Source organism: Gavialis gangeticus, unplaced genomic scaffold (assembly GCF_001723915.1).
Source record: "Gavialis gangeticus isolate Ggan-Ray unplaced genomic scaffold, GavGan_comp1, whole genome shotgun sequence".
Taxonomy (NCBI): domain Eukaryota; kingdom Metazoa; phylum Chordata; order Crocodylia; family Gavialidae; genus Gavialis; species Gavialis gangeticus.
Window position 1 is genome coordinate 14,478,477 of NW_017728993.1, and position 11,524 is coordinate 14,490,000.

The 11,524-nt window shown below is 48.2% G+C and overlaps 1 protein-coding gene across 1 annotated transcript; it reads left to right on the forward strand.

Annotated features, from left to right (window-relative positions):
- TTC22 (tetratricopeptide repeat domain 22) lies at positions 1-9,367 on the forward strand. The gene is made up of 7 exons (XM_019501243.1): positions 1-572; positions 2,762-2,817; positions 3,359-3,474; positions 4,195-4,313; positions 4,836-4,997; positions 7,904-8,056; positions 8,713-9,367. The coding sequence occupies exons 1-7, from the start codon at positions 6-8 to the stop codon at positions 9,241-9,243; spliced, it is 1,704 nt and encodes a 567-aa protein (XP_019356788.1). The 5' UTR covers positions 1-5; the 3' UTR covers positions 9,244-9,367.
- The last annotated feature ends 2,157 nt before the right edge of the window (positions 9,368-11,524 follow it).

Genomic DNA, 11,524 nt, shown 5'->3' on the forward strand with positions numbered 1-11,524 from the left:
TTGCCATGGAAAGCACGGAGGAATCGGAGGTGGATATAGACATGCTCCTCAATGACCTGGAGTATCTTCCTGGTCACTTCCACCTAGAGATGAACCTGAAATTTGAGCCCAGCTCCCCTGTGAATTTGAGAGAGAGAGATATGAAGCTCAAGAAAGAGAGCCTCATATCTGAGCTGGAGTTTGAGGCTGGCGCCTTGCAGTATGCCATCAGGAACCTCCTTGGGGTCTTCTCTTTCCACCTGGAGGAGACAGAGTCAGCCAAGGAGATTTTCCTCGGCATCACCCAGGAGGACCCTGGCAATCTCAATGCCTGGGCCAACCTGGCCTATGTGTACGACCGGCTAAGCAGTGAGGAAGAAGAGGCAGAATGCGCTGAGAAACTCTCCCACCTCATGGGCCTGGCCTCCACAGATGCGTGCCAGGGGGATGCCAGTCTGCGAGCAGCCCGCTGCTTGGCAGAGCAGGGCTATGCCTATGCCTTCGATGTGGGGCTCGTCAGCGATGAAGACAGGATACAGAAACTGACCTCTGGCATCCTGCTGTATGACAAGGCTCTGACTTACGGGCAGCAGGTCAGTAATCGCGTGCAGCTTGCTGTTTAGTGTCACTCGTTGTGTTTGCCAGGTATGGCCGTAGGTTCTTTGGGCAGAGCAGTAAAGTGTTTGGTGCTGCATGCACTAAATTACCAGCTCCTGGCTGATGTCTTGTATGATCGGGAAGGCAAACATTATGCTCAGAGAGCGTTTACGCCAGGGAGAAGCTCTGGGAATCGCTTCTCTGTTGGCTTTCCACCCTCCCCAGTGTTGGGTCATTTCAAATGGGGAATCTGAGTGAGCTGAATCCTGCAAGCCAGTAAGACGATGCACAGGTGAGCAGGTTCTGCTGAAAAGGCAGCACAATTCTGCAGCGGATGTAAAACTGAAACATCCTTTTCACTGGCTCTTGTCTCAGGTAATCAGGACTGAGGGTGGTTTTTGATTCCAGCCATATCTTTTCTAGCTGTTCAAACAAAGGTGTGTCCTGCGTACTCGGAGCATGGTGGCCCTACAGGGGCTCATAAAAAGCAGGTGGCTGGTATGGAAGTCAGTTTGCTCAGGTGAAGCACTTGGGTTGAGAGGCAGTTTTATTTATTATGAGAGTGTGAAAGGCAGGGGGATGTCCCCTAAGGCGGCCGCAGAACCAGGAGCATCATGTCAGCAAAAAGGTCTGTTGATTTTCTTTCAGGACTCTAACAGGACTGAGTTCTGCTAGCCAAGCCCATGCTTGAGGCAAATCATCCCACTGAAGGTGTCTCATGGAGGAAAACCCAAAAGAAATCAATCTGTCTTGGGAGAGGCCCTTTCCCCAGACTCACCCAGTGCTCTGTCCTATGCAACTCCCAATTGAATGCATCCTCTAGGGCAGTGGTTCTCAATCTTTTTTGTACCAGGACCCATTTGTACACACCAATGGCCAGTCCTGACCCAGTAAATATCTTAGCCCCCTGGCCTTGCTGGTGCCCCTCACTCCTGACCCATTGCCCCCACCACCAGGTCTCAGCTCTCCAGTATGTGGGGCAGGGGTGAGGGGGAGAAAGGTATGGGGGGCCCTAAGCAGCCCCTTGCAGGCTGGAACTGAGCCAGCCTGCAAGGGAAAAGCTATGGTTTCCCACATTTTTCTTCTTTAAAGAATCTCTTTTTAAAGTTTGTTCACGACTCTTTCATATATTTGCAACCCGCTTTTGCGAGATGACCCACAGGTTGAGAAACATTGCTCTAGGGAGAGTGAAAGGGATCCACCACAAAGCACCTGCCAAACCTGATCTCCCTGTGGCTGCCAGAGTGCAAGGGAGCTACTCACCTTGTTTTAAACGTGGTAGTGAACCCAAGAACAAGATAGGACACAGACTTATTTTGATACAGACCCTACCTGCGTGGAACAGTCAGTGGTAGCAAATCATGCACCCTGTGGCACGAGCGGTTTAGCCTGGCCTCAGAATAAAGAAAAATGAGAAGTCAATGTGTCAAGGAGGAAAGCTGCTTGCAGGGGAGGGGGTATCTTCTACTTGGTAGCACAGAGGCCTGGATGGGACGCAACCGGAAACTCCTGGATCCTATTTCCAAGTCTGCCACTAACTTGGACAAGCGACAAAACTACTGTCAGCTTCTCCTTCTTTAAAAAGGACTGATTAGTGCATTAGGTTTATGCAGCAATTTCCCTCTGTTTTATAGGGCTCAAAGCTGAACCAGCATTAATGTGAGAGAGAGCTGTGCCCTGACCCAGCCAGCCAGGCGTTGGCTGGGTCAGAAGCCAAATCTGACTACCAGTCACAGCTCAAGCCACTAGACTGAAGTAGTCACCTGCTGACAAGACCTCCAAGGGTGCCCAGGGTTAGTTCATTCATGTCTGTGCCATGCTGTGGGACTGGTAGATGAAAGCATCCACTGGGGGACCTGCAGAGCAGTGTGAAAGGGAAGATGTTTGCACAGCACCATCAGGGGAAGGGCTGTACAAGGGGTCATGTCTGGTTAGGAGGGAGCCTTTGTGTCAAGTTTCGCCTTGGTTAAAAAGCTCAGGGAGCTTCAGTGGAGCTACAAGAAGCTGAGGATCTGGCCCAGGGTCTCATAGTACTAAATACAAAGTGTTTGGAAAATTGCTTGCCCAGGCAGAGTGCGTGTCCTTCTTGTCCATGGCCATCTTTTCTTCTCATAGGCCACTTGACTCCTTCAGATGATGTTCAGGTGTTAACACAGTACTTCCTCCCAACCTTTCCCCATTTCAGATCCCTTTAGAGGAGAAAAGAAGCTGGTACTTCACCATGGCCACCCTGTACATCAGGTAAGATACGGAGTACCGGGCCCTGAGCTGGAATAACCTCACAAAACACGGCACATTCATAGATTCAGAGATGTTAGGGGCTGGAAGGGACCTCACAAGATCATCGGGTTCAGCCCCCCTGCACTTGGGCAGGAAAGACTGCTGGGGTCAGATGCTTGTTTTTTGAATTTTTTTTGTGGTGTTGCGGGGGGCGTTGCTTCTTCTGGAGCTGTAGAAAGGGCGTTCAAAAATCCCAGTCTGGCTCAGGGGGAAAATCTGATTCAGGCAAGTTAGGAGGAGGGACGTGAAACTGCAACGTAGGAAAAATTATGACAACAGTACCCACATTTGCCAGCCTTGGCTGCAAGGGACTGTGTAACTGCAAAGCCTAATTAATGCATGCGAGCTACTAGGCAACAGCCTGCTGAAGCATAGGCCACCAAAACATAGCTCAGCACTGAGCCACCCAGCCACTAGCTGGTAAGGGAAGCAGTCATGTTGGGTACAGGGGGTTGGGCATCTAGAAGAGCAACTAAGCCCACCTCTGGCACTCTTGTGACAGGCGAGATGGGATCCTGATGAACCAGGAGAATGACGAGCAGAAGAGGCTGCCTGCCTACAACAGGACCATGGGCTTGCTTCGACAAGTCATCAAGTCCCCCAGTTCTCACCACCGAGGTAGGGGAACCTGCTTGTTGTAGGCAAACTCCAGAGCTCCTCATAAGAAATGCCTCCTAGACCTCCTGGCTTTCAAGCCCGCCTGCCACCAACATCAATGGGGACTTTTTTTTTAGGAGTGCTGAGCCCCTCCGAGTCCCATTCCTGGTCTCTGCTCAGGGCCTGGATCAGCAGGGTGCTACATGTCACTGAAGGGATTAGGGCCCAGTTATGTACTTAGCCCTTACCTTATGTACTTGGTCCCTTACCAACTCAGAGCCAAAGTCATGGATATCAGGAAAGCCTGTGGGAACTGAATCGATGGCCCTGCTCTGCAGGAGCCATGGAAATATTTTCTTAAAAAAAAAACCCAGTGGGTCAGTTGCTAATTCCAAAGGATCCCAGAAGGGATCAGCTGTGAGAGCAATACTTCCCCTCCTCCTCTGTCAGGATCCAGGGCAGGCTGGGAGCTGAAGGGTAGGGCAGAGTGGGGGAAGCCAGAGTCACTCTACATATGGATTAACACAGCACTGTGGGCTGCCATCTCCCAGTCAAACATGTCCCATAAATGCTGAGCTCGCTGGAAATAACTCCGTGGGGAAACACGTCTCTCTGCCAAGGCTCCTCAGCCAAGACCTGTTTCCAAACTGGAATCTCCTCTTCAGCTTGGCTGCTCAGGGTGGGAAGGTTTGAACATGAAGTGGCTCCACCACTAACCTGCTCTGAATGCTGCTTTCCTAGCTCTGGCCTGGTGCTACCTTGGGATGCTGCTGGAAAAGAAAGAAACCTTTTCAACCACTCCCATGGGTATCCATGACTGTGGCTACTCTGGGGCCGATCCTCTTGACTGCTTTGGCAAGGTCAGTGCCACCACGTAAACATCAAGTGTGGGGAAGCCCCTGCTGCCCTCACCTTCCCACTCACCTCTATCCTGCCTTTTCCATCACTCCCCTTCCCTCTCCCCATCCCTCCATTCCCCCTACTCAGAGGCAGCTCACAATACAGGGAGGGCCAGCACAGCTTAAAGATCTCAGTGCTACCTATGCAAGCAGGATTGCCATCAAAATGCAGGACAGCTTCCAGCTGGTGTAAACCAGCTTAGCTTCAGTGAAGAGAATGGAGCTGCTACCTAGTGCTGCCCAGTAACCTCAGATGGACACAAGCCCCCAGAGGTTGGTTTGTTCCAGGGCTACAGTTGCTGGGATGGGAAAAGGCTTAGGCCAGGCATTTCTCGGACCCCTTACACTTTCGTCTGCTTCAACAAGCAGCTGTGCTGGTGCATAAGACAGATTGTCCATTGCAATGAAAAGTGTTTCTTGGCTCAGTGCACAAGATGGCAAGTCACTCATGGCAATGTGTTTTGCTTTCTCTGTTTTTCAAAGGCGATAGAAATAGCAAAAGACAATCTGGCCACACTAAACCTTCTGGCAAAGATCTTCCACTTCAGGGGCAAGCAAGAAATGGCCATGGGGATCTGCAACATGGCACTAGATGTTGTTCAAGATCCAGAGCTCAACTGGCAGGCATACTGCACGCGGGCCAAGGTAGGTCACTCACTGCTGAAATCAATGTGTCCAAATCCAAACGGTGCAATCTGAGCAGAGTAGCTCCACCTTCTGCCATGGTCTGGGCCGGGGCAATGTTTTTAGCCACCGCATCATCTGCACAAAGTTTGAGGTGACACTAAACTTTCCAGAGTTTCAGGAATTTGCACTGCAGTCACTGTGGCTTTGGTGGCCATGTCCACTTGGTTTCTGGAGTCACTAAAACAATGCAGCCCTCTGTCTTCTGGCACCTGGCTCAGACTTTGTAGCTGATCCTGGAAAGCCCAGTGGAATATCCAACCTTGTCCTCCAGGTTAGGATTACAGAAAAGTAGGCCTAGAAGGGACCTCACAAGGTCATTGAGTTTAGCCCCCTGCTCAAGGCAGGATCATCCCTGACTAAACCATCCCAGCCAAGTGTCTGTCCAACCTGCTCTTGAAAACTTCCAAGAATGGACACTCCAGGATGTCTCTGGGTAGCCTGTCCCAATGTCTGACCACCCTCAGAGTCAGAAAGTTCCTACTAGAACGCAAGACCCCAGTACAGCAAAGCACTTGGGCACGTGGTTAAGTATGTGAGTTGTCCCAAGGATTCAAGTGGAGCTGTTTCAGAAATACCACATACAGCTATTGCCTCACTACCACGGAGCAGTAGGCAATGAGCTGGAACTGCCTCCTAGACAAAGTGGGGAGGTGCACTTGAGGGGCCAACACACAAACACTGCCTGCTTCAGGAATTGCTCTCTGCTATTCAGACAAGACTGTTAAGCAAAGGCCACATTTGCCACTGTTGAAGAACACTGGGGACCCACCCCAGTACTGTCTATATAGTAGGAGCCCTATCTGAACAGTGCTGCACACTCCCCACCTAGCTGAGAACTTCAACAGCTAACTGTGCAGAGAGAAGGGGAGATTTCCCGGTCGGCACAGAGGCTCAGCCACGGCATCTCCAGGCTGCATGAACAGCTACCCGGCTTTGCATTCCCATGCTGCCTCTAGAGCAGCAGTTCTGAACCTTTTTCAGTCAACGTACCCCTTGGTGTCAGAGTGAGACTTCACGTACCCCCTTTCAATGGGAAATTAATTTTTATGTCAAACTACGTGTAATCCCACACACGTGCACATTTGATGGCAGTTTCAAATTGTCAAGACGTTTTTTAGGCCCTTCGACCTGTATTAGACGATGTATGAAATATATCTCACATACCCCTTGGGGGTACATGTACCTCCGGTTCCGAACCTCTGCTCTAGAGCAAGCGTTACAAGTTTAGATGTGGTTTGGCCCAGGTCAAGCATGCTGGAGCACTAGGCCAGCCCAGAGCACACTCATGGAAGCTGCTGCACACTTGCAGGCAGCTGATTTTTCCAAGTTGCGCTTCCTGTTTGACTCGGACACAAAACAGCACTGACTCAAAGGCTGTTGACTGGCTAAAGAGGTTTAGCAGTGGGGGAAGGGTTGTGCATTTCCTTGCCTCCCTTGTTCTGCCCAGACACAGCTGCACTAGGTACATATTATGGAGTCATTCATATGCTTAAAGTGCTTTGTTGAATGTGGTGCAATTACACATATGCTTAAAGTTAAGCCGTGTGGGGTGTAATGTGAGAAATTAATTAAGCGCTCCTTTGCATTTTAAGCTGCCCTGGGGGAGAGCTATGGAACCAATGTTCCACTGACTTGTGGGAACTATAGCTAAGGCAGTTGTGTCAAGAGATGTGGGTTGAAATCCTGGCTTTGGCACCAACAACTTAGCAATGGACAAACCACTTGAGTCCTAAGGGATTTATGGTGGTCAAATCCCATCGACAGAAGTGACTTAGGTACTTAGGTACCTAACTCCTACTGACTTGTAATGAGTTTTAGGCTCCTAAGTCATTTATGGTCATTTAAAACTTTCACATTTCATCACTCTAGAGCTCAGTTTCTCCCGTTTGTAAAATGGCATTGATGACTTTCTAACCTCATGTAAACAGAGCTGTTGTGTGTTGTATATTTCCAATAATATCAGTTGCAAAGATAACCTTAAATAAACATAAAGTGAAATCTCACTTAATTACTTCTACATAAAGATGCCTTAAGAAATCAATTCTATTAAGCGAATTCTCAGCCTATCTTGGCTATCTTTAATATGTGGTTAAATCTGTCCTTCAAAAGAGCTTCTCTCAAACTTCAGCAGTGGGCATGAAACTGAAAAATGTAGCATTAGAAAGGTTCCTGAAAGCCAATTTGTATCTCAGACTTCAATCTGAAATCTCTAAAGTGATCATTTCTGCAGCTCTTACTGAGGCAAAACTCTTTGCATAGTCAAAGACAAGAAGCAGTACAAATAAAGGCAGATAAGAACATACAACTGAGGGGCAGGCTACCTTCAGTTCCTATTCAGCAGTTAAAATACACAGATTAATAGGCACTGATTGCTGCAAAGGGAAATTTGAAACATGTCTCTGGCAGGTTTTAGGAGTATGTTGTTTTGGACACTTCGATACCTTTGTGGCAAAATAGCTATTTCCCCTGCTGGTGTAAGTAACAGGGATTTGCATTGCTTTACCCTAATGCAGGGGCGGGCAATTATTTCAGGTGAAGGGCCACTCATTGAGTTTTGGCAAGCCATCGAGGGCCACATGACAAGCAGCCAGGGGCAGATAACTATTAATTTTGTACATTTTTTAGGGGCCTCGCGGGCCAGACAGAATGGCCTGGCGGGTCGTGTCTGGCCCACGGGCCACATTTTGCCCACCCCTGCCCTAATGGCAGGTCTGGTGTGACATGTTCAAAGTCTTTGTCCTAACACAATTACAATTTAAATCAGCCCACCAAAACTACAGGAACTCCAAATATAGTGTCAGGTGGGAGAAAGCTGAAAATGCAGATGTCCCAAACTGAGCTACTGTGCTTCCTCCCATTGCTAGATCCACCTTAAGCTCTATCTGCAAGACCTGGAATGTGCAAAGTTGGGTTTGGGAGGAATGCCAGACAGGAAACATCTCACCAGTGCTAAAAAGGATCTGGAAAGTGTGGTACAGGTGTGCCCGTGCCTGAAACTATACCTTGACATTGGCCAGGTGAGTAAATGCCCACGTGCTCTCATATTCCAACGAGGGCAATGCCTCCTGCTTTCAGCACCTTTGTCTTCTTATTTACATTTGGTACTTAAAGAAACAAGGGCAACGGAAGGTAGAGCTCTGTTACAACTCTTTGAGTCAATTGTGAAAGTGCTGGAAATGGAGGAAGTTAAAACTTGTGGTCAAAGAGTGACTGGATGTAGTGTCAATATAATGGCCCTGGTCCCTGACAGTGCTGTACTCAGTCTCTGGCTGACAATGTGGCAGATCCCACAAATGATGCCATAAATTTTAGTGTGATCACTGATGATACCAGGTGGCCTAAGGTGTGGTGGCAGAGAACTTTTAAGGTGTCTTGCTGCAGCTCCACCAACTTGCTACCAACCCACCCACTGGGTACACATTGAAGGCTGCCTTCAGCTGTAGATGAATACATTGTCATTTGGGCTTGTAGTCAAAGGCAGCCAGGTGTGATGCTGGCCATATAACTCCCCTGTGCAGTTGTCTACAGTAACTGTCCTGCCTGAATCACACCAGCCCAGTGGGCTGCTAGGCCCAGATGAACTTGTGACCTTTTGGCATCAGGCTATAACCGTAAAAGTCTCTGGAGTTTGCCTTGTAAAGGAGTACTACCATTTTGCCTTCTGTCCTCATAGGTCTATTATTACATGGGTGTGGATGCCATACAGGAGCTGTTCCCAGTGGATGAAAATGCACTGAACAACGCACTGGTATTCCTCTCTAAAGCCATGGAGTTTGACCTGGGGGATGTGTTACCCGGAATACAGCTGCTCCGAGGGAAATGCTTGAGGCTTAAAAATGAAGAGTCAAATGCCATTAAGTGCTTCAAGCGAGCAATAGAACTGGACGATGTGGGCTCAGCTAACACAGAGAGCTTCCGGTGCCTGATGGAGACGCTCCTCATGCTGTTTGGTCAGAAGCAGGTGAATGCTGAGATGCTGATGCAGGAGGTGGAGCTGTGGGTAAAGAAGGCTGAGGAGAAGTACCTGAAGCGGTGTGTCCAACAGGAGCTGAGGCTGGTCTGGCGAAACCACATGGCCGAGGTGATTGAACTCGCCAAAGCAATGGTCGCCAGGGGGAAAACGAAACTGGTGAAGCTGCTGTTAGAGACAATACAGATGGACTCTTACAAGGCCAAACTGAATGAGCGGTCAAACTCCTTTTGAATGGCTGCTGTTGACATTGGACCCTGCAGCACAATGGCCACCTCTTAGTGCCCACCCAGACGTTTTCCATTCCCCAGGACCCTCTAAAAGGAGGAGTCGGCAAACATTAAATACTTAACTTGGATGCAGTGTCCTTCACCCATGGGTCTCCAAGCAATATCTGGAGGTGGTCAAGCATTCCTACCTCTGATAAACAGTGAAACTGAGGTCCAGGCAAAAATATGTAAAAGTGGTCTTTGGCCATGGTTGCCTCCATTTACTGAGGGCAGTTGGAGTAGGGAGCCCTCAACACCTCTAGAAATCTGGTCCCAGGTGTCTCAGCTTGGGCACTCCTCATATTTCAAAAGGTCTTCATGATATCCAACCTAACTGAAGCCAAATATAAGCTAACAGTGTGCCCTTATTGCAAAAAAGGCCAGCAGCATACTGGGTTATATTAACAGGAGTGTCGTTTGCAAATTAAAAGAAGTGATTCTTTTGCTCTATTCAGCCTTTTCTGAGGCCTTACCTGGAGTTCTGTGTCCACTTTGGGCCCTGCACTTTAAGAAGGAAAGGGACAGATTAGAAGGAGTCCAGCAGAAAGCAGCAAAAATTATTAGAGTCCCGGAAAGCATGACTTATGACAGATGGCTCAGAGAGCTTGCATTATTTGTTCTGGCGAAGAGAAGAGATGGTTGGGGCGGAGGGGGCATTTGATAACAGCCTTCAAAATACCAAAAGAGTGATGATAGAGAGGATGGAGATGGGCTATTCTCTGTGGTCATAAGGGACCAGACTGGCAGTAATGGCTTCAAACGGACGTATAGGAAACCTAGGTTGGAAATTAGAAGGAACTTTCTGACTCTGAGAGTGGTCGGACATTGGAACAGGCTACCCAGATAAACTGTGCAATCTCCATCTTTGGGGATTTTCAAGAGCAGATTGGACAGACACTTGGGTGGGATGGTTTAGTTGGGGATGATCCTGCTTTGAACAGGGAGCTGGATTTAGGTGACCTCATGAAGTCCCTTCCAGTCCTCCTTTCTTATGATCCTCCTTCTTGTAGTGTAATCCCATTACTTTTCTGTGATCATATGAAAGTTGCTCACCACCCTCTTTATAAATACCCTTCATGTATTTGAAGACTACCAGAACCCTCCTCACTCTTCTCTGGAGTAGATTATTCCAATTCTTCCAACCTTTCCTTATATGCCATTTTTTTTTCAAGACCTCTAATTACTTTAGTTACTCTCTGCTGGGTTCTTTCCTTTTTGTCCATCTCTTTCTTGAAATTCAATGCCAAGTTCTTCCAGTGAAGCCTTGCCAGTGCTGAATAGAAAAGAAAAATCTGACTTCCATATAGCACCCCTGCTATCAGTGGCTGAATTCATGGCAAGTGGAAGAGGGAAAGGTAGCTCCTCTCTCTCTTCCCTGGTGTGCACAAAAATATATCTGAAGGGCAAAGCTCTTCTATTTGCAACAAATTAGATGATGGAGAGGGAATAGTATGTTCAAAAAGCTTTTGCAGAAATCCAAATCCATTGAATCAGGTACATACATACCATGCCTATGCATACATTTCCTATCAATCACTCTACCTTTGTAGATTTACAGGCATAAAATGTAAACATTTTCAGCAAAGTGATTTTCATAGATTTCATAAACATTAGGGCTGGATGAGACCTCAAAGATCATCAAGTCCAGCCCCTCGCCCCAGGGCAAGGAAGTCAGTTAGGGTCAAAGGATCCCAGCAAGATAAGCATCCAAGTGTTTCTTGAATAAGTCCAGAGTAGGTGCCTGCACCACATCTGGAGAGAGTCTATTCCAGGCCTTGGGGGCTCAGACAGTAAAGAAATTTTTTCTTATGTCCAGCCTAAAATGGTCTTGTAGGAGTTTATGACTCCTGGTCCTTGTTTTTCCTTGGGGTGCTCTGGTGAACAAACATTCTCCCAGATCCTAGTGAACACCCCTTGTGTACTTTTGGTTACCACCAGGTCCCCCCTGAGCCTGCGCCTTTCCAGACTGAAGAGTCCCATGATGTTTGATGTAAATTTCTTTGCCTTGCAATTTTGGTTTTTTGGTACATACTTTAGTTTTAAAGGGGTTTCATAGTTTTGTAGCTGATAGCGTCGAAAGGGACCTGAGCACATCATTGAGTCCGACCCCCTGCCATGGCAGGAAAGAGCACTGGGGTCAAATGACCCCAGCAAGGTGTTCATCCAGCCTCTTCTTAAAGACCCCCAGGGTAGGAGCCAGCACCACTTCTCTTGGAAGTTGGTTCCAGCTCCTAGCCGCCCTGACC

Bases quoted from the DNA above. Each gene is read 5' to 3' on its own strand.
- TTC22 (XM_019501243.1), top strand. From the start codon at position 6: ATGGAAAGCACGGAGGAATCGGAGGTGGATATAGACATGCTCCTCAAT. The intron at 4,314-4,835 runs GTCAGTGCCACC...TGTTTTTCAAAG, and splicing joins CTCTTGACTGCTTTGGCAAG to GCGATAGAAATAGCAAAAGA. The intron at 8,057-8,712 runs GTGAGTAAATGC...CTGTCCTCATAG, and splicing joins TATACCTTGACATTGGCCAG to GTCTATTATTACATGGGTGT.